The sequence below is a fragment of the Acanthopagrus latus genome, chromosome 19 (assembly GCF_904848185.1).
Source record: "Acanthopagrus latus isolate v.2019 chromosome 19, fAcaLat1.1, whole genome shotgun sequence".
Lineage (NCBI taxonomy): Eukaryota > Metazoa > Chordata > Actinopteri > Spariformes > Sparidae > Acanthopagrus > Acanthopagrus latus.
Window position 1 is genome coordinate 3,176,124 of NC_051057.1, and position 25,810 is coordinate 3,201,933.

The 25,810-nt window shown below is 42.0% G+C and overlaps 1 protein-coding gene across 1 annotated transcript; it reads left to right on the top strand.

The window, feature by feature from the left end:
- Window positions 1-469: 469 nt before the first annotated feature.
- Window positions 470-25,360, top strand: cnn3a (calponin 3, acidic a). The gene is made up of 7 exons (XM_037079567.1): window positions 470-705; window positions 18,461-18,582; window positions 20,669-20,735; window positions 21,020-21,157; window positions 21,279-21,395; window positions 21,852-21,998; window positions 24,275-25,360. The coding sequence occupies exons 1-7, from the start codon at window positions 649-651 to the stop codon at window positions 24,614-24,616; spliced, it is 990 nt and encodes a 329-aa protein (XP_036935462.1). The 5' UTR covers window positions 470-648; the 3' UTR covers window positions 24,617-25,360.
- The last annotated feature ends 450 nt before the right edge of the window (window positions 25,361-25,810 follow it).

Sequence of the window (25,810 nt, forward strand, 5' to 3'; positions counted from 1 at the left end):
TGTATAGATCTTTGTTAACTTCTGAGGGAAGAATGCATGTTTCTTGGCGAGAGGAAAAATCAGGACAATTTAGGTGTCTGGTATTTATGAGTGAGTCCAATTTCATGCAGATCCAAAGAAAAGGTTTTCAGTGGATTTAAATGTGTTTGACTTGGTATTGGATTGTGTTTGATTGAACCAAAGGGGGGCTGTTCTGTCTAAACCCCCAGTGATACAGATAACCATGGCGCTCAGTGAGACCCTCCTCATTTCACTGGTGTCTAGAGGATATTTGTCAGTTAAGGTGGCGATAACTTCATGTCGCCATCAGCAACAGTCACACTCGCATCGGTGTTCAAGTTCAGGAGCTGCTGCTGTAGACATACTTGAAGAGCGTTCGGAGAGGGAGGGAGTATCCACGCTGCTCTGATTGGCTCTTTGGCTCCATTAACGGTTTGACGACATTTTTGTTTGCAGTCCGAGTGTGTTTGTGTGCGTGTGTGTGTGTGTGTGTGTCCTGCAGGTTGAGAAGTCTGTGGTCCCGTCCTGTCCTGTGAGGAGTCTCGGAATACGGAGGTTTAAAAGCAGCCGCCCGTTGAGAGGAGTGCTCCACCGCGCTGCATCGTCCAGAGGATATCCATCTGGGTTGACGTGCAAAAAAACGACAAAATGACACATTTTAATAAGGGACCAGCCTACGGACTGTCGGCCGAAGTGAGAAGCAAAGTAAGTGTTCGTGTCGTGTCTGTGGCCGTGTGTCTCTGCGGGCGAACTGCTCTCAGACTGGTCGAAACGTTAGCGAGCAGCAGCAGCAGCAGCAGCAGCGGCGGCTGCTGTGTGTCGGGGTGTTCGCAGGGACCGCCGCCGCCTCTCGGTCGATGGACAAAAGCAACACGTCGAACGCCAGGCTGTTCCAGCACGGCCAGGTCCGCTCGGTTTACAGCTAAGCTGCCGAACTTTCCCCAATTTGTGGAACTTTTTTTTTTTCCCAGCCCAGTGTTAAACAGTCAACTATGAGAATGCGCTGCGGTCGGGAGAATGACCGCGGTCCCGTCCACTTCTGACTCGGTTTGTGACATCAACAAAGGACCTCGAAGCAGCTGAGATTGTAGCCGGGCAGGGCTCTTGTTCCTGGGGGGGTTGTTGGAGCCTGCAGCAAACCGTTACCGTGCGCAGGCTTCGTCTGCGAACTGGCAGCTCAGTTTCAGGGTGTCCGCTGTACACCCGGCCGTCACCGTGTCACTGATGGGGAAACTAACTTTCCTTGCGTTCCTCTTTGTTAACGGGCTGGATCACGGGAGCGCAGCGGTCACACAGTTCGGGCTGTTCTCGACGTCGTGGTTTTGTTTGCACCCGAGTCTAGTTCAGAATCTAATGATCGTGATAAAAAAAAAAAGTGAAAATCGAGATGATAGTTTTTTTTTTTTGCAGAGAGGAGCCGTGCTCCAGCCGGGGCCGTGCGGTGGCCCCTGGCTGCAGGATACAGGCCCAGACTGTCTATTGATCCGCTCACTCTGTGGTCTGGGTGTAAATAGGTTGTGCGGTTTTACTCTCAGATTGCCACGTAGCAGCGGTGGGATCATACAGGCTGTCATTATTAAACTAATGGTTATAGAAAGTCACGTGACAGGAGGGCTGACTGCAAAATCTGTCAGTTTTACCACTGAGATTTTTTTTAATGTCTTGAATGAACATACTGTGAAATTATGATTAGAGCGCAATATTTTAAAAATAAAGAATTCTAAGTTTGAATTGTTACCCCAATAATATTGAAATATTAAAATTTCTGATCCAAATGTCATTCTCCAAAACTTCATATTAAAGAAACATAAAAAAAACCATTGTCTATTGAGTTGTTAAAGACTGTTGTTGTAGGAAATGTCTAAAGGCAGGAACACACCGGCCCAACCGCTGGACGCCTGAAGCGTTTGGAGAGACTCGGACGAGGTCGGGAACAGATATGTTTGGTGTGTTCAGCTGCGTCGGAAGCTTTCGGAGCCGCTGCGGCTCCGATTGAGCATGCTAAGTCTGAGGAAGAGGGCCATCGGACGTCTGAGCCATCGGATTCTCTGATTGGTTGTGTGCCAGCTGAATGGCCGTTCTGATTGGCGGTGTGCTAGCGAATCAGCGCTGTGTGAGGGGCAGAATACTGCGTGCGCTTTGTTTTTCTACGCACTCCGTTCCGTCATTCCCCGTTTTCATGTTTTGCAGTACTGGCAGGAGACTAGTTGTCATGTCCGTTTAGGACGAATTAATCTGTGTTCGTTTGGTAATGCCTCGCTGCATGTTTAGTATGCAGCTGTTTTTATCTGAAATAGTTCAGTTTAGTTTTGATCGAAAGTAAAGACAGTTGCGTGCATAAGCCTCTCGTTTACAACTCACAGCACAAGCACCATCCACTTATTGCATTTCGTGCAAATGCAGAATGTACATGCTGCTGTGCAGCAAGCAGCACGTAGAACCGCCGTGTTTCAATGCAACTGTTCAGCTGAACAGGTCAGACAAGAGGCAACAGTGATCGGAGAGTGGTGGGATAAGGCAGTTGGACGTCTGGGCGGTGTGTGGGGGCCTTAAAGGATGAAAAACATCAGAACCGGTGCAGAGCTTCCCTGTCAAGTTCGTGGCGCCCCTCTAGCATGTAGCGCTCTAGGCGACCACCAAGCAGAGATGGAGACTCGTTGAGTTTGCAACTTGAACTCGAGTCGCACTTAAGTAGGACCCTCAGTGGACTGGATCCCTGATGAATTGAAGTGTAGATTCTCTCACCTTGTGCATCTGGTGCATGTGGACTCAGATGACAACAACACCACGATAGCAAGCACAGCAACCACTGCTGCTGTCCCATTTGTCAGAAGATTTGCCTTAAGGAACTACAAAAGGCACAAACAAACAAATCACCAAATACAATGTTTGCTGAATGAAAAGGATGCTGGATCAACCACGTCAACATTTGTCAGCCACCAGAAAACACACCAGGATAGGTCAGTCACTTGGTAATGAAAGTTAACCTCAGACCCTGTGGACAGTTGGCATCAGCTATCTAATGTTAACGTTAGCTTGCTACTAGCTATGTAGCTAAAGGAGGTTCACTGGATTAGATTGGCATTTGCTGCCACACTTGTTCACACAGTGTGCTGCTTTGCCATGTACTATTAAAAAAAATACATGTGAAAAAGTTTTGCATTTAGCTGCTGTGCTGTTTGATTTTTCATTGTTTTGCGGTGATCAGGCAACTTACCAGTACAGTACATGCTTTGAATTCCCTAACTATGTAGTACCTGCTAGTTCTAAGCAGACTGGATGGTAGCAGCAGATGATCTGGTCAGGATCTCAATCACAACGCAGTATAACTGCATCCACATGATTATAAATCGGCAAATACATATTGAGATTAACAGGCGGAAACCAGAGGAAAAACAAAGAAAAAAATCATGCAGACATCGTCATCATGATGTGTACCACCACACCTCTTTTGGATCCACAGCGCTGGAATGCTGTATGAATTGTCACACTGGTGCTGCTTTACACCAGAGCTGCTTGGTTCTGTGTGAACAAACAAAGGCAGAGAATTTGGCGAGCCTTTGGCGCGGCTAATGACGGAAGAAGTATTCAGTTCCTTTACTTCTAAGTAAGAGTACTATTTCCACACAGTGAAAATACTTCACTAAAGATAAAAATCCTGCATTGGGGGGAGTTGCTGTTCCACAGAGCCCCTTTAATGGTGTTATTGATAACAATCAGCCACAAAATGTGTCGTTCCAGCTCCCTTTCACTGCATTCACATCACAACATTGCTGTTGTTAGAATAATCGGGCCCCTCAAGTAATTGCCAGTTTGTTGCATCCATTAATGTCGTAATGGTAGCAAGCAAACATTAACGTTGCACCTGCTAGCATACAATGCTGCCTAGCAAATGTTAAAGTCGCTAACACGAGCTAGTTAACATTAACATTGTCAACATTAGTTTTACGCTTTTTTTTTGTTTTTTTTCCACAAACTGGTCACCACTTGCTGAAGAAACAAACATTGTTGTAATGCTGGCTGAAAAACCTTGTTAGAGGCCGGAACAAACTGTTGTAATTCTTACACAGGGACAAACAAAACAATCAGTTTGAACCTGACAAACATTTTAAATTGTATTCATTTACAATCCTAATATCTTTTTTCCTTTTAAGGAAAAGAGGCACTTATAGTCTGAGCCTTTCTGCAAGCTGAAGATGAAGATGCAAGTGCTTTGTGTTCATAAAAAGTTTAACAATAAAACTTCACTTTTACAAGTAAAGAGTCACTGCATCACAAACAATAAAAATCAAGACATCTAGAGATTCTTCATACTTCCTGTCCAATGAAAACAATGCACGCGTATGAAAAATGTTCAACTGAAAAGTAACCAGTAAGATGCTGTTAGCTGTCTGACAAATGTAGTGAAGTAAAAGTACAATATGTGCCTCTCAGATGTAGTAAAGTTGTAGAAAATGCAAATACTGAAGTAAAGAAGTAGACCTTGAAATGTACAGCAGAGAACAGTACTGTAGTTGACTGTCGTGTCCCAAATAAACAGAGATGTGCCTGGGTAGAGGAAACTGGAGGAGACAGAGAGCAGATTGGCACTCGATGCCAGAAACTTGCAGAATTCTTTTCTTGTTTCTAAACCGAGCGCTCGTAAAAGCTTGTGCTGAGCCCCCTTCCCTTCATTCTTTCTCCTAACCTCCTAACACACTGCAGGCAAAGACATTTTCCTCGCTTTAAGCTCCACATATCAGACAAAACCACAAATACAAACTGGAAAAGAAGTAGAAGAGTGATGCAAAGTGATACAGAATGATTGCCTGTTTGTGGTTATCCCATTTAAAACTTAAGCGTGTGTAAGGTCACTGTGGAAAATATTCTCTGAACAGGAAGTGACTCATCTGAACTTTCAGGAGTAGAGCTGGCACTTTGAGTGGTTAGCTCTCTGTCTTTGAGCACAGAGATTAGAGGATGCTACCAAAATCCTCTGTTTTACTGTAGTTTTTAAACTTATTGTCCTGAAAGCCTATGCTAATTGCAGAGGATAATTGTTTGTATTGATTTGCAGGTTGTTGTTGCTCTGGCTGAACTACTGAAGGTAACTGTAGTGTTCTCTGGACATTTGTCCTTCAGTAAAATCACAGGAGATTAAAAGTTCACTATATTATCGGCCTAATTAAATAACTGAGTAAGTATATTTAAGTATATTTAAGTAAGGTCAATAACATAACTTAGATTGTACATTTTTCAGTTTTACTCATATAAGGGTGATGCAAAAATGAGTACACCCCACAACGAAAACTACTAAATCTAGTCATTTGTATGGCCTCCATGATTTTTAGTGACAGCACCGAGTCTTCTAGACATGGAATGAACAAGTTGGAAACATTTTGCTACATCAATCTTTTTCTGTTCTTTAAGAATGATCTCTTTTAGTGACTGGATGCTGGATGGAGAGTGATGCTCAACTTGTCTCTTCAGAATTCCCCATAGGTGTTCAATTGGGTTCAGATCAGGAGACATACTCGGCCACTGAATCACTTTCACCCTGTTCTTCTTCAGACATCCAACAGTGGCCTTAGATGTGTGTTTAGGATCATTTTCATGTTGGAAAAGTGCACGACGACCAAGGGCACGGAGTGATGGTAGCATCTTTTCTTTCAGTATAGAGCAATTCATCTGTGAATTCATGATGCCATTAATGAAACGCAGCTCCCCGACACCAGCAGCACTCATGCAACCCTACATAAAGACACTGCCACCACCATGTTTCACTGTAGGCGCCATGCAGTTTTCTTTGTATTCCTCACTGTTGCGATGTCATACAGTTTTGAAGCCATCAGTTCCAAAAACATTTATCTTGGTCTCATCACTCCAAAGTATAGAGTTCCAGTAGTCTTCATCTTTGTCAGCATGGGCACTGGTAAATTTTAGGTGGGCTTTTTTGTGCCTGGGCTTTAGGAGAGGCTTCCGTTGGGGACGGCACCCATGCATGCCATTCCTCTTCAGTGTACGCTGTATTGTGTCATGGGAAATAGTCATCCTAGTTTGCTTGTATTGCTGTATTGCTTGCTCCAGAGACTTTCAGTGGGGTGTACTCATTTTTACATCACCCTAATTTGAGTAAAACTGAAATTTTTGTCTCTTAAGTTATATTATTAGCCTTACTTGATGTTACAAGTACAAGTACAAATGCTGCACTCTATGTGTTATCCAGCCAACAGTTTGCATGGCTGGGTACAGAAACTGTTCATGGCCCACATTTCTGGTTGGATTTAGCAACACACCTCCTTTTAAAACATTATAAAAGACTTGTCAACAGGCTTGTGAATATGAGCAACTATCACAATTCAGACCTTTTCAAAAGGGTGGTTAAAAAACGAATGAGAATATGATCGAACAAATCCACTGGAATTCTTAGAACAAGCTTATTTGAACACATCCATATTTTAACATAATTAACAACATGTAAGGGCACGGCTGCATGTTAATGGGAATACTATGTAAACACTTAGTAGGAATATTGTCTTTTTTCCAAAGAACTGAATACATTGTACTTAGAAACGGAGTCAGTGATGGTGATAAACAAAGTTCAAACAAAAGTCATCGGTTGAATTTTGTCCTCCCAGACAAACACATCCTCAAATATCTGCATGTTAACACAGTCAATTACACAGACACCCAGTGTAGTGGAGTAGTATGTCCACATTTGTGTTTTGTTGTTCCTTCACAAATGTCTTCAAGCTGGATACATTTGCCTGACAGAATTCTTGTTTTCCATTTGGAGGAAACTGTACTGCAAGGAGCAATGGCTCTGGTTTTATTTTACAGTTGCACTGGTCAATGCAGTGAAACCCCCTCTTTCAGGCAGTGTACATAAACAAAAGGCGGAGGACAGACAGGGGCCCATCTGGGTTCCATTGCATGAAGTGTGATCAGTAGTCCATGCTCTTCTTGAAAGCTGCATACATCACATTCCGTAAATTCTTCAGCAAAAACCCCTCGATGAGCACCCCATCCACCAGGCCTTCAGCCCTCTACATTTCTCTTTTCACTTTGCTCACTTGACATCCCAGTGTTCCTCTAGCCTGGGTAGTAGATGTTTCAGATACAAGTTGCGTCTCTTCCTCTGCACTATGTTTTGCAGAAACAAAAAAAAAAATGAAAAAGAAAGATATGTATAATCTCGTGCAGTGTCAGGCCTGTCCAGAAAGGGCTGATTGCGTGGCCTCTGGCTTTCTTAAGAACCGCTTTCCCAAACCACATCACACTCAACACTGACTGGTCAGGGTTATCAAACTGTAACACTTAAACTCTTAGCTGACAACTCCGAGGTACTACCAGCGATGAGGACTAAACTTAACCCTGTCTCCGCATGGTTCTGGGTAAAACACAGTGTAGGGCTGCTTCTAACACGATTTTTTGTTTGTTTGTTTGTTTTATATCAACTAATCTAACCAAAAAAGATTGTATATAAATTTGTTTACCCAAAATAAATATCAAAATCATGTCTCATTTTCATTAAATTTTCACATCACTGCTGTGTTATGATATTAGTAACTGGAGAATGCAAGTTCTAAAGTACTTGCAGTTATGAATGCTGGCAGTTGAAAGCTGATGCTAAATGCATTTGAAGTCGAGATGAATGGGCCTGCAAACTTAAATCATTTCATTACGTATCAAAGATGGGAAACATTCTTATTTCCACACACATGCGTACACACAGTCAAACATGCGTCTGTATTTGTTGCATCTCTTACACAAACACACAGTCTGTTTTGTAACCATCTATTCTATGTTCAGCTGTTATCTGCTAATTCATTCTTGTTTTTAATAATTATAAGTTTTTGCTGAATGTTTAATAAAAAAGTGTCCAACATCAGGAAGGACAAACAAACAATGCAGGCAGGTCATTTGACAGACATAGTCAGACAGAGGAAAGACAGTTATTTGGTTACAAGTTTCTTTACCAGACCAAAAAGTTCTGCAGAACTATTGTTAATCCCATTGTTAATTATTCATGTCCATAGTCATAGTCCAGAACATTTCTCCAGAGGGAAGAAACCCTGGAACATTCCCATAATGTGTGTACCGTATGTGCCCTGTTCATTTCTACATTTCGATCCATGTAAGTCCATCTACCATCAACTGATGGCGGGATATTGGGATTGCTACCCAGCTGTAATCACAATTAGCACTTCAGTTGGATCAGTGTGACATCTGGTTGATATGGTTGTGGAAATAAGTTTTAATGTGTGGGGTGTTTGGTCTTTGTGTGTTTCAGTGATCATAAAGTAAGTTTTCGTGTTGGGAAGACAAAAGTTTGTCAAAGATTATATTAGATCTGTGTACAAAAGGAGAAACCTGATATGTCAGCTCATTCCACTCAAGGACATCAGGCCACAGTCTGTAGGGACCGACTAATGAGGCACTAATGTATTGCATAACATTGATGGAACAGTTATATCCAAATAATTGTAATGCTGAAACCTAATCTTCATCCGTCATCTTGATTTGAAGAGTAGTGATCCAAATTATCTTGTCAGGCAGACAGAGAGACAGACCACTGCTTAATGGGTTACATAACTGTGAGTCTCATTTAATTCACCGTTGTTGGCTGCTGTTTTTGTTTTGTTTGTTATGGAGATTTATCTCATTTTTGTACATTTTAGTATTATAGTTTGTAGTGCTTGGGCGATATGACCAAAAATGTAAATCAAGGTATATGACGGTATATGACGGTATTTTTTATTTTTCATGCATAATCAGGTGTTCCCAGCATGTTCTACTGGTTGACAGAGGAATTACTCGCCCCTTTTAGATGGAAAAGGCGGCACATTTGCTGCAAGGTAAAGGCTGCACTCTGCCGCCCTGTCTATCTAAAAGGGAGGTTTAATCTTCCTTCTTTCCAAAAAAGCCTCCACTGGTGTTGGCATAAACATGTGATGTGACGTGAGGCACCAAGTTGGCCGTGAACAGTGACGTTCAACATATGCATCGGAAGAAATGTGGCGACACTTGATAGATTTGCTTAATTATAGACTCATGGCCCATATTCTCACCTCCTCAGTCAAACACATGCTGATGTTAAACCCCCGCTATTAAAGGAAGCGTGCAGCTGAGCACCTCACGTTAGCTGCCCCAAGCAACAGACAGCTAACAGGAAGCAGGTCGAATTTGTCTTCAAAATAAGAGCTTTACATTGCACCCCATTGGAATTTAGAACTGGGTTCCTAGTGGGGGCTTTTAATTTGAAAGCAGTGACTGTTAATAGCTTGCCGCTACAACAACAAGCTGACAGCTACAGAGACCGAGGAGACGCTGCATCTCCCGGATCTCAGCAGCTTTCCAGTTGCTCATCTTGACATCCGCAGATGAAGTCATGAACTGCCATGTCTATTCTAGCCATCTTCACCGTAACGTAACACCAGAGCACTACTAGCCCGTTTTACACAGCATCTCTGCACTATCTCCAGAGTAGTGGTTTGTCAATTCTCTACCGATGGTGATTCACAGAGTAAAGCATCTCTGCCATACAGTTTACCCAAAAAACAGATTGTGTATATATATATTTATATTGTATAGTTATATTTTCTACTTTTTAAAATAGTTATTGTTAAGTTGTTATATTTTCTATTCTTTAAATATATTGTTAATTTGTTATATTTTCACTTAATAGTTATTTGATGCATGCACCAACATCACCACAACAAATTCCTCGTATGTGTAAAATCGTACTTGGCAATAAAGCTTTTTCTGATTCTGATTCTGATTCTGAGTCTGATTCTGATACCGCCATGTAATTCACACAGAAAGCCGGTGCTGCGGCTCCCAAAGAGGCGTGATGGTACACATCATGTTCTGACATGGACAGTTTATAATCATATGGATGCTGTTATAATGTGTAGTGATTGAGATCCTGGCCCACCAAACATCCTGGAAAGTGGCGAAGTTACGTTTTTCCCGCTAAGTTACATAATTACATAATAACCATCAGTAAACAGGACGCTGTTTGACTTCCTCGCGGGGACGGAGGCTGTGAGAAAGTTCCCTGAAGTCTTGGTGTGGAGGGCTGACGGTCGCGCTGATTTATTTATCATCACATACACTCGGTGAGTGAAGTATTTTTGCCGGTGACAGACGCAGACGGACGCTTCTCCACTTACAGCTGTGGTATCTTTTTCCTCATGTAAGTTGCCAAGGACAGTTACAGTTACTGAGTTACTTGTGTTTGGTCCTGTAATGTTGCTTTGTGGGACATATCTCTGTATTTACTTGAGCGAAGGACCTGTGCAGTTATCAGACTAGTCAGAGTATGCCAATCAGAATCAAAATCAGAATCAGAAATTCTTAGACAATAGATCCAAGATGGAGGGTCTCCACTTGTTTCTTTGATAAGAGAAGATGGTTAGTTGCATGTAAAGACCCTGAGTCTGTGTGAAGCATAATTCAATTAACGTCAAAGTAGCCATGTTGCAAAGCAATCTACCAATAACCTGACCTGAGATCTTGATAACACCAAAACAGTGAATAAACACATAGATTGAACACATTCAATGATTTGAGAACCTGAACTTCTATTATTGTCGAATCACTGAAAGAGTTGTATGTTTGGCTGAACTCTGGAATCTTTATTTTTGCTGAATATTTCTTGAACTTGTTTGACTTATGAAGTTCTTGTAGAATACCCCTATCTTTTTAAAAAAGGATTAAAGAAAATGTATTTTTACAAAAAAAGAATGTTGAAACTGAAAAAGTAGAAACCCCTACACCCCTGTTATTACCCACACCCCCTAACTATCAGTAACACAATTACAACTTACAGGAATGATTATCATCCTGAAGTTGTTGTTTATCTCCAGAATGCTGACACATATAGCAGCCTCCATTTGATGTTTGTTGTGCCTGTCTTCATAGATGGTCTTGTATAGAAAAGCAATATCCTTTTTTCTTTTTGAGTCTCAAAATTCTGGACTGTACGAGTGAGGCTCACAACACATAATCTCCATTCAAAAGCATGCATGGTGTCATGCACACAAAAATTTAAAGATGTTTTTGTGAGATTAAACCGTTTCGCTTTCATAGCCAATCGGTACATAAGTAAATGTTGGATTGTCAGTGTTAGAAAGTCATGCTGGGGCTAACTTTAGCCCCAGCATGTCGAAGAAAAATGCAGGGTCTGTGTTTCCTTTTGCATCAATAAGACTTCATCTGACAAAGCACACTGGTAGCCAGTCAAATACATCGATCACACATTCATGGTGGATGACTTTGTAATGTTAGCATCGTAGTGAAAACCATTACAGTAATAGTCAAAATACAATTACTGTTGTACTTCCAGTTTCCGGGGGGAAGTTCAGTGACTGACGTCTGTCCCGGTCTTCAGCTGCACCTCTTGGGACCTTTCATCCTCAGTAGTTGCTCTATGCTGCAAGAGTGCTCCTGGGCTCATTAGGTAAAGAGGACAGGCCAGTTATCCACAGTATTGGCTGCTGGGCAGCCCTTCTATTGCAGCACCAGACAGCCTGTCTGCACTACCTACGATCCCAGTGACACTGCAATAGCTGTTCAAAGTACTTACTGTGTATAACAGGGCAAATACGACTGAAAATCTGCTGTATCGCTTTTACAAACCAACCGCGAGAAAAACACAAGCACAACACATTAACATCAGAATGGTAAAACACATACTGACAGTGGATATTGTAAAAACTTATTTTTTAATTGATTTGTGTAATTGTATTAGTGTGTTTCATGAAATAACATGCTCCTTCACAAGACATTAAGAACAAATATTACAGGGATACCCAGTAATTCAAATGACATGTCACTGACCATTCAAAGCACAGGCATGCACCAGATTCTGACCTAAATAACTGAATTCATTGCTAACATTTTGAAAAAGTAAGAAATCATGCAAGTCATTTATCATGCTAAAATTGTAGACATTATGTGGTTCCAGGGAGGCTTTTCTGCTTTTCTTTTATCTAATACTGTGCAAAAGTTTTAGGCAGGTGTGCAAAATTGCTGTAACCTAAGAATGCTTTCAAAAATAGGACAGGTGTATTATCAACCAATTATACCAGACAGGTGCTAATGATCATCAATTGCTGAAACACAGTCATTAACTGAAACAGAGAGAGCTGTGTTTGTAGGCTAAAAACTGGGTGAGGAACAGCCAAACTCTGCTACCAGTTTCATGTCACAGGTCAAGACTGAGCACATCAACAAGACACAAGGTAGTTACACTGCATCAGCAAGGACTCTCCCAGACAAAGATTTTTAAAGCAGATTAAGGTTTCTAAATGTGCTGTTCAAGCTCTTTTATAGAAGCACAAAGAAACGGAAAGATGATGTCCAGTAGTGCCATCAGCACAGAACTGTCAGAAACAGTTCTGAAAAAAAAATTGAAGGTTGTCACTAGAGCCGATAAGAACCTTTTTTTTCGGTACCGTGAAACTTTGCCCTCAGCGTGCGCCGTGTCGAGTCCTGTTGGGACCGATGTGGACGTTACATGCGGGCCAGAGCCCGCACTGGGTCTCGGTGCGGCTACAGTCGAGCTCGCGGTCCGTTTATGTGAACGCGGCCGATCCTCGAGCCGCTCCAGCTGCTCGGTGTGCGCCACCGAGTTATTTATTAAATAAAGTAGCCTAATGGTTTTTTTTTTCTTAAATCATGGTATTGAATAAGTATCGAGAATCATGGAAATGTACTAGTAGTGGTATTGTATAAAGTTCCAGCCTTGATGGCTGTTGGGCAAAGTGAGGGTGGTAGATCACCTGTTCGTTTTGGCGTTTCCTCAGGTAGGGGGTTCCGGGCAGCACCTCAGAAGGAAGAGGATGTGTGTAACTATTGCCGTGAGGCAGGCCATTGGTAGTCGGACTGCCAATGCTAAAAGCTAAGAAACAGCATGCCGGAGGCCGGCATGTAAAACCAGTTGCCCTGGCTGCGAGTGTTTCAGGCCCTGTGGATGTGGGGGCGTGGCAACATGACTTGGGGGAATCTGGCCTGACTGGTGCCATTGATGGGTCCTATCTGCCTTTCATCTCAGATCGGTTCGTATTACTGGTTGGCAGTGACATTCAAGTGCCTGTTAAGATTTTGAGGGACACGGGTGCTTTTGATTCATATGTTTTAGAATCCGTTTTGTGTTTCTCTGAAAAGACTGATAGTGGTGACAAGATCCTTATGCGAGGAATGGGCTTGGATGTAGTGCTTTTCCCAGAGCATAAGATGAACTTGGACTGTGAATTGGTGCAGGGTGAGGTTCCGATGGGTGTGAGACCAGCATTGCCAATAGAGGGGGTCGATATAATCCTGGGCAACGATCTGGCAGGCAGTCGTGTTTGGGCTAAGTATTCACCACCTCAAGCAGTCTCTCTCTCTCTGCTTCAGGGGAAAAACTGCCTGAAAGTGTAGGGTGCCTTCCAGTAGTCTCTCTCTCTCCTTCAGGGCCAGAACATCCTGATGAAAATGCGTTGCACTTTCCGCAAGTTTTTTCTGCATGTGTAGTTACGCGGGCAATGAGTCGTGCTGAGTCCAAGGGAGTAGATGGGAAGAGTGATACTGTTTTGCCATTTTTGCCTGATTTTCCTTTGTCTGTATCCCACAGTGAACTGCAGAGTGAACAGAGAGCTGATGTTTGGGTCTCTGCTGACACCCCGTGAGCTGAAAAGTGTTGCCAGCGGGTACTTTCTCCAGGATGGGATCTTAGTGAGAAAGTTGATGCCCCATGGGGAGGAGTTTGTTGGGGATCCCAACTTTCAAGTGGTTGTTCCATTCAAATGTTGTGGTTTGGTGTTAAAGTTGGCCCATGATGGGTCATGGCACCTGGGTGTCCGTAAAACCTATGACAGGATTTTGCGTCATTTCCTGTGACCATGACTTTGAAAGGATGTTTCTCTTCACATTAAAAACTGTAGTACTTGTCAGCTAACTGGGAAGCCAAATAAGGTCATTAAACCAGCTCCACTGCAGCCAATTCCAGCTATCAGTCAGCCATTTGAGTACTTTCTCATTGATTGTGTGGGGCCGTTGCCCAAGGCCAGGTCTGGTTGTAAATATTTGCTGTCAGTTATGTGTCAGAGCACCAGGTACCCAGCAGTTTACCATTACCATACCAGCGTACCATTACAGCAAAAGCTGTGGTTAGAGCCCTGACACAGTTTGTTTCAGTTTTTGGTATCCCTAGAGTGATCCAAAGTGACCAGGGATCAAACTTTTCCTCACACCTGTTGGGCCTTGGAATTGGGCACAACCAGTCTTCAGCTTATCACGCTCAGAGTCAAGGCACTCTGGAATGCTTTCATCAAACACTTAATCACTTTTACGGGCGTACTGTACTGAGCTTGATGGTGACTTGGAAGATGGGCTCCCCTGGTTGCTTTTAGCTGCATGGGAGGTAGTGCAAGAAAGCACAGGGTTTAGCCCAAATGATTTGGTGTTTGGTCATACATACGGGGTCCACTGTCTGTGTTTAAGGATGGATGAAAGGGGTCAGATCCACTCACTAACTTAATTGACTATGTCAACGGGTCTAGGCATGTCGGGCCGGTTGAAAAATTAAGAGACCTTGAAGAATCTTAAAGGGTTGGTTGGCCATTTGCCAGAAGCACACGCTCTGAAATTTGAGGAGCTGATTTTGAAATACCCTGGGTTGTTTGGTGACGTGCCGTCCCTAGAGTTTATCAAAGCGTAGATATTTGTAGGTAAACTCTATGCTTGAAAATAACATTGTTGTGCCTTCCTTTTCAAGCTGGGCTTCTATTTGCCTTTTAGTGCCTAAGAGTGATGGAACATCTAGGTTTTGCTCCGATTTCAGGAAGGTTAACAAGGTGACAAAGCCAGACTCCTTTCCACTGCCTCGCACGGAGGATTGTGTAGACCAGGTCGGTGCTGCCAGATACGTCACTAAATTTGATCTGCTGAAGGGCCACTGGCAGGTGCCCTTGTCGTGCGCAAGAAGTGGCAGCTTTTATCACTCCTTCTGGGCTGTATTCTTATCAGGTGATGCCATTTGGGTTGCGGAAGGCACCAGCCACGTTTCAACGCCTTATGAATCGTGTGGTGGCTGGGCTGGCTGGGTGTGCAGTTTATTTCGACGATTTGGTGGTCTACAGTGACTCTTGGTGTTCTTGCATGCAGCGGGCTAGGGCACTGCTTGATCGGCTGGCCGAGGCGAAGCTCACAATAAACCTAGCTAAGTGTGAGTTGGCTCGTGCTACTGTGACTTACCTGGGTCGGGTGGTGGGACAGGGGCAGGTGGCTCCTGTGCATGCCAAAGTGTTAGCAATTGAGAAATTTCTACAGCCTATGACGAAAAAGAGCTCATGAGATTTCTGGGGCTGGTTGGATATTAACTGTGCTTCTGTAGGAACTTTTCATCTGTGGTGGCACCACTCACTGACTTGCTGAAGGCCAGGGCTCAGTTTGTTTGGTCAAAAGAGTGCCAGGAGGCTTTTAGTAATGTCAGGTGTCTTCTGTGTTCTGCACCAGTGCTGGCTGCACCCCATTTTGACTGTTCTTTTGTTTTAGAGGTTGATGCAAGCCATGTAGGAGCAGGAGCGGTGTTGATGATGGCAGATGAGCAGGGAGTTGATAGACCAGTTAGTTTTTTTTTCTAAGAAGTTTAACCGACACCAGATTAACTACTCCGTGGTTGAGAAGGAGGCCCTTGCGGAGTCTGGTATGGCACCTGTTGTGGTCTACACAGACCACAATCCACTAACTTTTTTACATTCTTTGCGGATTGATTAGATGGTCGCTGTTCCTGCTGTCTTGTAATCTGGACAGCCGACACATTAAAGGCCGTGATAATGTGGTGGCGGATGCACTGTCTCGGGCTCCAGTGATGGAGTAGGAACCTGTTCTCCCTTCCCCCCCTGTATTAATTGAAATTGGCCCTTATATGTTATTACACACACACTTCTCCACTCATGCATTCACCTACACCACTGATTCCACTGACTACACACGCCATCATTCAGGTTCAGGTTACTTTTTTAAGTTTCTTTTCCTTCAATAAATAATTAGTTAATTGTATCATATGGGCACCTCCTTGCTTTGTCATGGCTGTGCGGCCCGGTTTGTGACAGAAGGGCTGGAGAGTGGTACAATAATGAGTGTCTGTAGGCAACAGTGAAGCATGATGGAGGTTCCTTGCAAGTTTGGGGCTGCATTTCTGCAAAGGGAATTTGAGATTTGGTCAGGATTAATGGTGTCCTCATTGCTGAGAAACACAGGCAGATAGTTATCCATCGTGCAATACTATCAGGGAGGCGTATGATTGGCCCCTATTGTAAAGAAGAACATGAGGTCCTGTAAGTGATGGTATGGCTTCCACAGGCCCTGGTCTCGACACCAGGTCTGTCTGGAATCACATGAAGATGTAGAAGGATTTGAGGAAGACTACTTCCACGGAAGATCTGTGGTTAGTTCTCCAAGATGTTTGAAACAACCTACTGGCCGAGTTCCTTTTAAAATCTGTTTGCAAGTGTATCTAGAAGGATTTATGCTGTTTTGAAGGCAAAGGGTGGTCACAGAGATGAAATGGGTATAGGTTGTCTGGTTTTAACTTGTACCAGGCTTAAATTGTAATCTTCAAGGTTTTTTTTCCCTCAGAAGTTTGGTTTAATAGTTCTATAAAGATAATTACCTTTTTTCCCTCCAATGACTGAATTCTTTGTAGAGTACTTCTTCAAAAATGACTGCTGGGAGAAGTGAAGAGAGAATAATGCCTTTCCTTTAATCCCTGCAGCTCTTTGTCATCTCACTAGGGGTTCCCCTGTGTTATTAAAACCCACACACACAAAATGTCTCTCATAAATTCTGAAATTACACAGCTTCCAGCTCTGATATGATTAGTAAAGATGTGAACTTCAACTTTGCAATGGGTCTCCATTTGGAACACATTCTCAGTGGCTTTTTTGAGGAACTGGGAGTAGTGTCTGATCTGAGGATGGTAGTAAGTTAAATGCTACACAGCGCCTCCTGTAATCAATTAATATGATGTTAACATTAGCTAGGTTGATCAGCCAAATATGCTATGACATTGTTGCCTGCTACCAACAGTGTATAAAGGTCTTAAGCCGAGCTGTTTTCATGATAATGATTGTCAGTGAGTGTCCTTTTACTTATTGTTTGTTAATTTGCTGTTATAATGTCCTCTTTCCTCTGTTTGTTTGATAAAGATCCATTTTGGTTTTACAAAATAACTAGCTCCATCAAAACATCTGTTGTGTCTGGCAACAGGACGTCTGTACTTTATCCTTTGGGTCTTGTATATTGGACATATGTTCGATTGGACTGGGATCTGGGACTTTTAGGCCCTATGACTGCAATCGGGGAGTGCAGCTGCCATGAGGGGATGGACTTGATCTGCAACAGTGTTAAAGGATGGTGCGTGTCAAGTGGTGTCCTGTAGGTGCCAGGACCCAGGTTTTTCTTGCAGAATATTGCGTTGTAACGAGATAATCAGTGTTACATTGCCTGTCAGTTGTTATTTTTACATTGTGGCATATTGGTGTATGTTGTTGACGGCCTTTCTCCAAATATCTAAGAGACTAATTCTTATACATGTACGAGTTCACAGACAGTGATGGTATTCTTTGAAAGCCATCAATCTATATATTCATCCATAAAAGTTTTAAACTTATAGCTGGGTTGGTTCCATTGCTGCAGTTGATGAAATATACCTCAACTTTTTGGTCAAAGTTGGTGAATGTCAGCCAGCAGGTGAAACACTCAACAAGATTTTGGATATGCACAAATATTGCAATGCCAACCTTTTCAAAAAGGTGGTTGAACGCACCACAGATTATGCACAGCAAGATGTTACTGGAATACATTTTTTCATTAGCCATGTTAATGTGTCGTTTTCAGAATTAGGGAGAAAACTTAAATATGCAAGTAAATTTAGTTATGGTAACTCAAGTTCATCCAGAAGGCAATTGACAAGAGGGAACAAAGTTGAGCAGTTTGCTTCTTTATTGTTTTTATTCCATGTTTCTAGTGTTTTAAAAGAAATACACATAACAAGTTTCAAATGAGTTATACTTGGGGCAGCAGAGAATTGGTAAGACTTGTAACTGAGTTTAGACATTTATTTTAGGTCATGTCAGTGCCCATTAGTCTCAAAAACAGCTTCTATGACAGCCTGTGAAAGTGTTTGATTATTCAGATTTTCATAATGTGCTCTGTGTGAACCAGTTAGTGTAATGGGGTCAGGTAAGTCCAGCTGTTATTGCCGCAGGTCTCTTATCTGTATGTCAGTATGTGCTATACTTGGTTGAAACCATGCTCCTATCATCTGTCTTGCTATCAGGTGGTTTCTCTCATGTGGTTTTGTGGACTCCACTTACCTGTCATTATCATACAGAGGTTTTGACTGGCAAGGTGGTCTTGAGCAGCTTAAACTTATTTGTTCTTATCAAAATGCATGGATTTTAGACATACACGATGTTTTATCTTTCAGATTGCTCAGAAATATGACCAACAAAAGGAGGAGGAGCTCCGCTTCTGGATTGAAGAGGAAACTGGAATGTCTATCGGAGAAAACTTTCAGAAAGGCTTGAAGGATGGTGTCATCCTTTGCGAGTAAGTGTGTGTGTGTGTGTGGGGGGGGGTCTCTGGTTCGATTCCCCTGGTATGCATGTTGCATGTTGAAGTGGGCAAGATACTGAACCCAGAACTGCTCCTGATATGCAGGTCACCGCCATCAGTGTATGAATGTATGTATGAATTACTGTAAGTGGCTTTGGACAAAAGCATCTGATAAATGTAAATGTGTGTGTGTCTGTGAGTGCAGGACTTGTTATAAAATCTCACCTCTATAGGTGATACAACCCCATTCCAAAAAAGTTTGGATGCCTGGAAAAACAAATACAACAAAACAGGATGAGCTATACCTATGTATACTGAACTGAAAACATTGCAAAGACAATTTATTTACTATCTTTCTATCTCTTATCTAATTTACTTAATGGATTTTGGTAAATGTGTGCTTATATACAGCATATATGGTATATATGACGACCTGAGAATGAGAGTCAACTATCATGCCTCAGAATGGCTTTAGGAGTGTGCCTACATTACATAGTGTTGCTTTAATTGTCCACCTTAATGCATGCACACTGGCTTGCCTTGCCTTTCTGTTTCTCCTTTCTGTTTTTCTGTCCTGTCTGATCCTCTTCTTTCTGGTACATTTAAAGAGATGTTATTAATGTACAATGTCCCTGTAACCTGGTCTGTCACTTTTTCTTAAAATCAAGCTGGGACGAACTTTCCTTTTATAATTTTGGTACTTTATTAACTTTACCGCCCCCCTGACATCACAGTCTTCCCATTCTCTCCCATTTCACAAATTTTAACAGTTGTATTAACCTATTGTTTCCTGCCTTGCCTTACCTTCTATCTTGTTAGTGATGGCATTTTAACGAACTTCTGGCAGGGGACTTGCTGAAACCAAGTGTACCAAATAATATGCAGTCAAACGAGGTTGTACACCTGTGGTGGTAAGCCAGCAGGTGAGTCCACGATTTGTGACGTTGTCTGCTACGGTGTGGAGCCCAAAATATTTCGGCCAACTGCCTCTCAGATTTCTCGGTGTCGTTACTGTTTGCTCAGAATGACTCTGCTCGCTATTGTCCTCCATTTTCATAGCAAAACAACATGACATTAACCTGAGCTAGGTTTACTGATCACTAGGGCCATAGGTCACGTTTTAGACCACACTCTGCTGGATCACAAGGCAAACTACAACAAACAGTCTCATGCGCTTAAAGACTTAATTTGCTCTGCTTTTCAGGTGCGAGGCTCTGATGTGTGTTGGATGTCTTGCAAATGTCTTTCCTTCGTCTCTGTCAATCACTGCTTGAACATTGTTCAGTTGGTGCTGAGTTTGAAAGAGGGAATGAAGTTAAAAAATATTATAAAAGTAACATTTGAATTCAAAATTTTATTGATTTAAACTTTTTTAAATCAGGTTTAATGTCTCTGGATATATTCTGATGAGGTATATGATATGCTGCTTCCCACTGTTCTGGCACATTTGTGATGATGAATGGGACACACAAGGAAAAATAGGCTAACTTTCTACGCTGGCATTGTTTAACTCCAGAAACACTTTTTGACAGTTTGGTCTGTCGCCATTTTGTGGCTGTATTACATTCGAATAATGGCACACTTGGACAGAGTGTGACAAAGACATTGTTTAATTTGAGTTAATGTTAATTTTGCAAAAGCGACCCAACAATGCCGTGACTAAACACACATTTACTAATCTTTGCCTTTTAAGTGGTATTTTGTCACTTGTAGTTTGACAGATATGACACAGAGTTAGATGATTGTCTTGCAACAAATTGATTATTGGGGAATAGCTGTATAGTGATGCCTCGTTATCAAGGCAAGGTATTTTATTGTGATTCCAATCCCTAATGAAAGTTCCGTCATATAAAAGTCTCAGTCATTCACAAGACAAGTTGGGTGCAAGGTTCACCACTTTGTTTAACATGTGATTGTAAATGGATATTACTACAACAACACGTCAACTTTAGTTGGTCAACACAGTAACTTTGTAAATGATTACATTCTGTTTTCATTCATGTTGCACACATTATTTGGAATCAGGTTTGTAAATCACATTTTGTTCTTATACATTTTGTATTTTCCTTTTCTCTCTTAGACTGATTAATAAGCTGCAGCCTGGCTCAGTAAAGAAAACCAACCTTTCACAGCTGAACTGGCACAAGGTAAGACTTGTTCTGAAGCGGGAAGCATATTGTCTGCTGATGGAAGAAAGTCAAGTGAGTCAGAAGTCTTCAGAAGCTTCATAAAAAATGACCTTCAGCTCCTTTTAGACTGGTCACAGTGCATCAGGCTCTGAGATAAAGTGGCCTCATTCATGCTCCAAACTTTCACTTCTTTTTACTAAAGCTTTACTTGTGCTGTTATTGCTTCCCCCTAGTTTGTTTGAGTCCCTGTCCCCAGCACCCATCACTCCTTTTTTCCTCTTTTTTTCTGTTGCTCTCTGCAGCTGGAAAACCTTGGGAATTTCATCAAAGCTATCCTGGCCTATGGCCTAAAGCCCAATGACATCTTTGAGGCCAATGACCTGTTTGAAAATGGGAACATGACTCAAGTCCAGACCACACTGCTCGCACTGGCAAGCATGGTGAGTGAACACACAGTGGTCTACAGACCATCACTGTCTACTTAGGAACACATCTCCTATTGTTATTGGAAATGAGTGGAATGTCACATCATTCCTTTGACCAGTATATCCTCTCTGTTAGGCAAAGACCAAAGGTATGGACACAAAGATCGATATTGGGGTGAAATACGCAGACAAACAAGCTCGGCATTTTGATGATGACAAGATCAAGGCTGGTCAGTGTGTCATTGGACTGCAGGTAACTGTGAACAGATGATGAAGTGGTCATTAATGCAAACACATGAACTGATCTATAGGCTGATGTTTCGTTTGTAGCTTTGCTGTAAATATTGTGGCTTTAGTACCTGAGAAACATACACTTTCAGCATTTTCCCTAGAGTTTTATTTCTCATGCAGTGAAAAAATAATTGGACTCTGAAACTCCCCAGTAAAGGTCCGACTAGGGTAATGCTTTTATGGTTTTGGACCTTTTTGAAGCTGTTCAAAGACTTAGAGAGACTTACACATTTAATAGTGTGATACATGGCTGCCTTTTAAAATGGAAAAAAAAAAAAAACAGTTCCTTCAAAGTGGATACACTTAAACTGTAGTTTCAATAACCCAATTTGAATGTTGACAGTTCATTTAAAGATTATTTCAAATAGGTTAATCTGAGATATGTGATTGAGTTCCTATTGTGGCTATTTGTTCTCAGATGGGGACAAACAAGTGTGCCAGCCAAGCTGGAATGACTGCTTATGGAACAAGAAGACACCTGTATGATCCAAAAACTCAGACTGACAAACCCTACGACCAGACCACCATCAGCCTGCAGATGGGAACCAACAAGGGAGCCAGCCAGGTTAACACACACCCATTCCTTTTCTAATGCAGCTATTAGCGGATCGTTTCATTCTGAACAAATTCCAGACCCAGTAGTACTTAACTTGCTGACTAACAAAGATTTCATCTTTTATATATGTTTTTATATATATGGCAACTAGCATTGAAAACATGGAACTGTGTCCCAAAGCTGCATGACAAAGCCACGTGTTCATACCTTGTCACGTCGGTGAAAGCCGTGGCTGGATGCATTGTGTTTTTTGGGATGTCTGTCCATCTGTCCCATTGTTGAGGACTCAATATCTCCAAAATGCATTGAGAGAGTTTCTACAAATGTAGTAAAATGGCCACTATGACTCAAGATTGAATTGATTTGGTGGCCAAAGGTGAAGGTCACTGTAACCTCACAAAACACACTCAAGAATTGGCATACAAATGTTGAATACAGGTATGTCAAACATACCACCCATGCGCAGGATACAGCCAACCAGGCAGTATAATCCAGCTCTGAGGATCATTTGTGTGAAGTGTGAATATTAAGGGGGTGGGGGGAGTATATTCTATTTCACAATGAACTGCGCTTCTTCTGTCTGTCCAACGGGGGGTGCTGTGTTAAAAACCCTCTCACCCTGACACATCAGCCCTTTTCCCACAGAAACTCTGCATTATCTCTGCGGCAAAGTCTCGCCTGTTCTCCGCATGTGTCACCAAGCAGCTCCGGCAAAAATCCGCACCAGTGTGTCAGTTCACACAGCACGCCCGCACTGCAGATCCTAAATAGGCATAGTGGTACACATCATGACATTTACATCTGGTGTCCACCTATTAATCCACTGGCCGGTTTGAAGAAACAGCACTCTCTTTTTATTCATAGTGGAGAGGTGAGCAGCGCTGCTGTGAAAGCTAACTACCTTATCGCTAACAAAATAGCATCTGCCTCAAAGCCATATTTAGATGGCAAGTTTGTGAGGAGATCCATGCCAAAGGTGGCAGAAATGTTTGCTGCTGAGAAGTGACAGGCTTTTGCCAACATCGGCCTGACAAGAAACACTGTGGCAGAAAGGATTTCAGAGCTTGCTGGTGATGTGGACTGGCAACTTATGGACAAAGTTATGTCATTTATTGCATTTTTGGTTGCTATTGATGACAGCATGGACGTTACGTACGCTGCTCAGGAGGCAATATTCATCTGCAGCGTTGGTGAGAACTTGACTGTGGCCGATGGGTTTTTCGAGATGGTACTGATGACCGAACCTACAACAGTAGTCTTAATGGACACTGCAGGACTGTCAGATCATTGAGTGCATGAGGCATTGGCTTAGTTTGAACTTTTATTTTTAAATATATGGGTATAACAGAAGCTTACTTTGTAGGAAAATGTATAATCAGGATACCAACAGGTGAATCATATCTGAACTAATATATCCAGTGAATGACTGATATTGCCAGACATACCATTAAAGAACATAGACTGCACATACTGTACAGCACAACGCATACAGGGTCCAACAAAGGAACGCACACAAAGTGATAGGATGAATAGCCATGGATGTGAGTAGGGCCCCTTAGAAAATGCATACATACAGTGCTCATAACTTTGTGCTTTCAATTCAGTCATGAAAATATGTCATGCAGCCTGTTGGGTCACAGTATCATCATATTGTGTGTTTAGTCAAAGATAACATTAATAGAAAGAAATGGATTTAGCATGATAAAGAAATTTATTTATTATTAAATGTATGAAAATATATAGGACGGAATGTCTTTTTGGGATTAATCAGTGGTTTGTGTCCTTCTCTACACACACTTAAAACAGTGCACCCTGTGTGTCCTTATCAGTGTGTGTGTCAGTGGGTGCTTTCAGTGGTCGATAAAACTGCTATAAAATACAGTCCATTTACCATTTGACTAAGTATTATAAATAGTATAATAATAATGATAACAGTAATGATATGAATAGGCTTGAGCACTTTGGTAACATCAGGGGGTTAGTGAAGGTGGTTATTAGGAGAGTTTGATGGTGCCTGGACACATAAAAGCCAAACTGGGTAAATGTTATGATTTGACCATGCGGCAATGAGATAACAAGATGTAAACTGACACTGTAAATGCATTCTATTGTTGTGCAATAATGTGACATTACCCAATGTCAGTGACAGATGTCCTTGATCCTTACTGATGGATCAAGGACATCCTTAATTTGTCCAATCAGAAGAGAAAATCAAATACAAGATGAGAGTATGTATCTGTCCTTTATCATGTTGTAAGTTTCTACTCTATTGTGGTTCCCTCCAGGCAGGCATGTCGGCCCCCGGTACCCGCAGGGACATCTATGACCAGAAGGTGGCACTGCAGCCGCTGGACAACTCCACCATCTCCCTCCAGATGGGCACCAACAAAGTGGCGTCTCAAAGGGGTATGAGTGTGTATGGTCTGGGTAGACAGGTCTACGACCCCAAATACTGTGCACCCCCAACAGAGCCAGTCATCCACACTAACGGCAGCCAGGGCACCGGCACCAACGGCTCAGAGATCAGCGACAGTGACTATCAGGCCGAGTTCCAGGAGGACGAATACCATGGAGGTTACCATGATGACTACAGCACCACTTACAATGATCAAGGCATTGACTATTAGTGGAGACCTTCACCTTCAGAGCAGTATTAACAAGTGTATTTTATCAATTACACAACAGAGCAATTTTTTTTTGCTATCCTCACTAGTCTTTTTCTTCTCTTGAAGCATAAAATGAGATGTTGCCTAGGTGCTTTCCTTCAGCACCTAGACTCTTTGGTCTGAGCAGCAAAGGTTGTAAGAACTTGTGTTAGCGTAGAGTAATGAGATACAGCGATGAAAATATTTTATAACTGAGGAGTATTCTTTTTAATTCCCAATTTTTTTAAAGATGTCTTAATGATGCAACACTGAAGTAGTGATAACATTGTGGATCAATGGTGTAGCGTCAGGTGGAACTGTTGCATTACAGTGTTTTAAATTCCTGGACTGAAACTGTGCCGATGATCCATGTGAAAGGAATTCCTGTGTTAAGCCGTACACAATAGGCTGATTTCCCTCTGTGGTCTGTCTGTATTCATGCACCCAACCACAGTTTGTCCCACTGGTATTCCTTCAATGTTTTCACTACATTTAAAGACGAGATTGTTTTTTCTTATAATGCTGAGCATGATGGCTGTTCACATGTATGGATGACAAAACCCAAGCTGACTCTATTTTGAAGCCAGGCTTCCATATTTTCACATTGTTTCCTCTCTGTATTCCCCAGCTGTATTTATAGCATTGGCTTTCATGTAAAACAGTCCACTGTTATTTGGTTTATAAAGAAAAGGGTGTGTTTTGAATAAAGCCTTACATTCTTCAGTTGTGGAGGCCTGCACACTGTTGTCACAAACACAATCACATGTCCAGCCATACTGGAAGAAGATGCTCCATTCACTGGTACAGTTTCAACATGTTAACATTAGAACAGTATAAGAACATCTAAAATCAATTCATTCTTCTGTCCATCTTTCATCTGATAGATTTGACTTCAATTAATGGCATTACTGTACAAATCCTAATTATACTGCTGAATGAAGTCTTTAAGGAACTCTTTAGTACTGCTTATTGTCATGAGGAAACCACTGCCTTTTATAATCAGGCATGCTAATGTGTCGATGACAGTCTTTGCTCATGTGAAGTGATTTGATGTCACTGAATCATATGTTTGCTGTCCTTCCTCAGAGGAAGTTGTAGAACTTTTTTAAAAGCAGCTGTTTGAACCTGTCTCCCATGATTGTTGCAGAATGCTACATAGATGCTGAATGGAAAATG

Coding starts and splice junctions, on each gene's coding strand:
- cnn3a (XM_037079567.1), top strand. CDS start 649: ATGACACATTTTAATAAGGGACCAGCCTACGGACTGTCGGCCGAAGTG. Junction 21,396..21,851: donor AGTGTGTCATTGGACTGCAG/GTAACTGTGAAC, acceptor ATTTGTTCTCAG/ATGGGGACAAACAAGTGTGC. Junction 21,999..24,274: donor CCAACAAGGGAGCCAGCCAG/GTTAACACACAC, acceptor GGTTCCCTCCAG/GCAGGCATGTCGGCCCCCGG.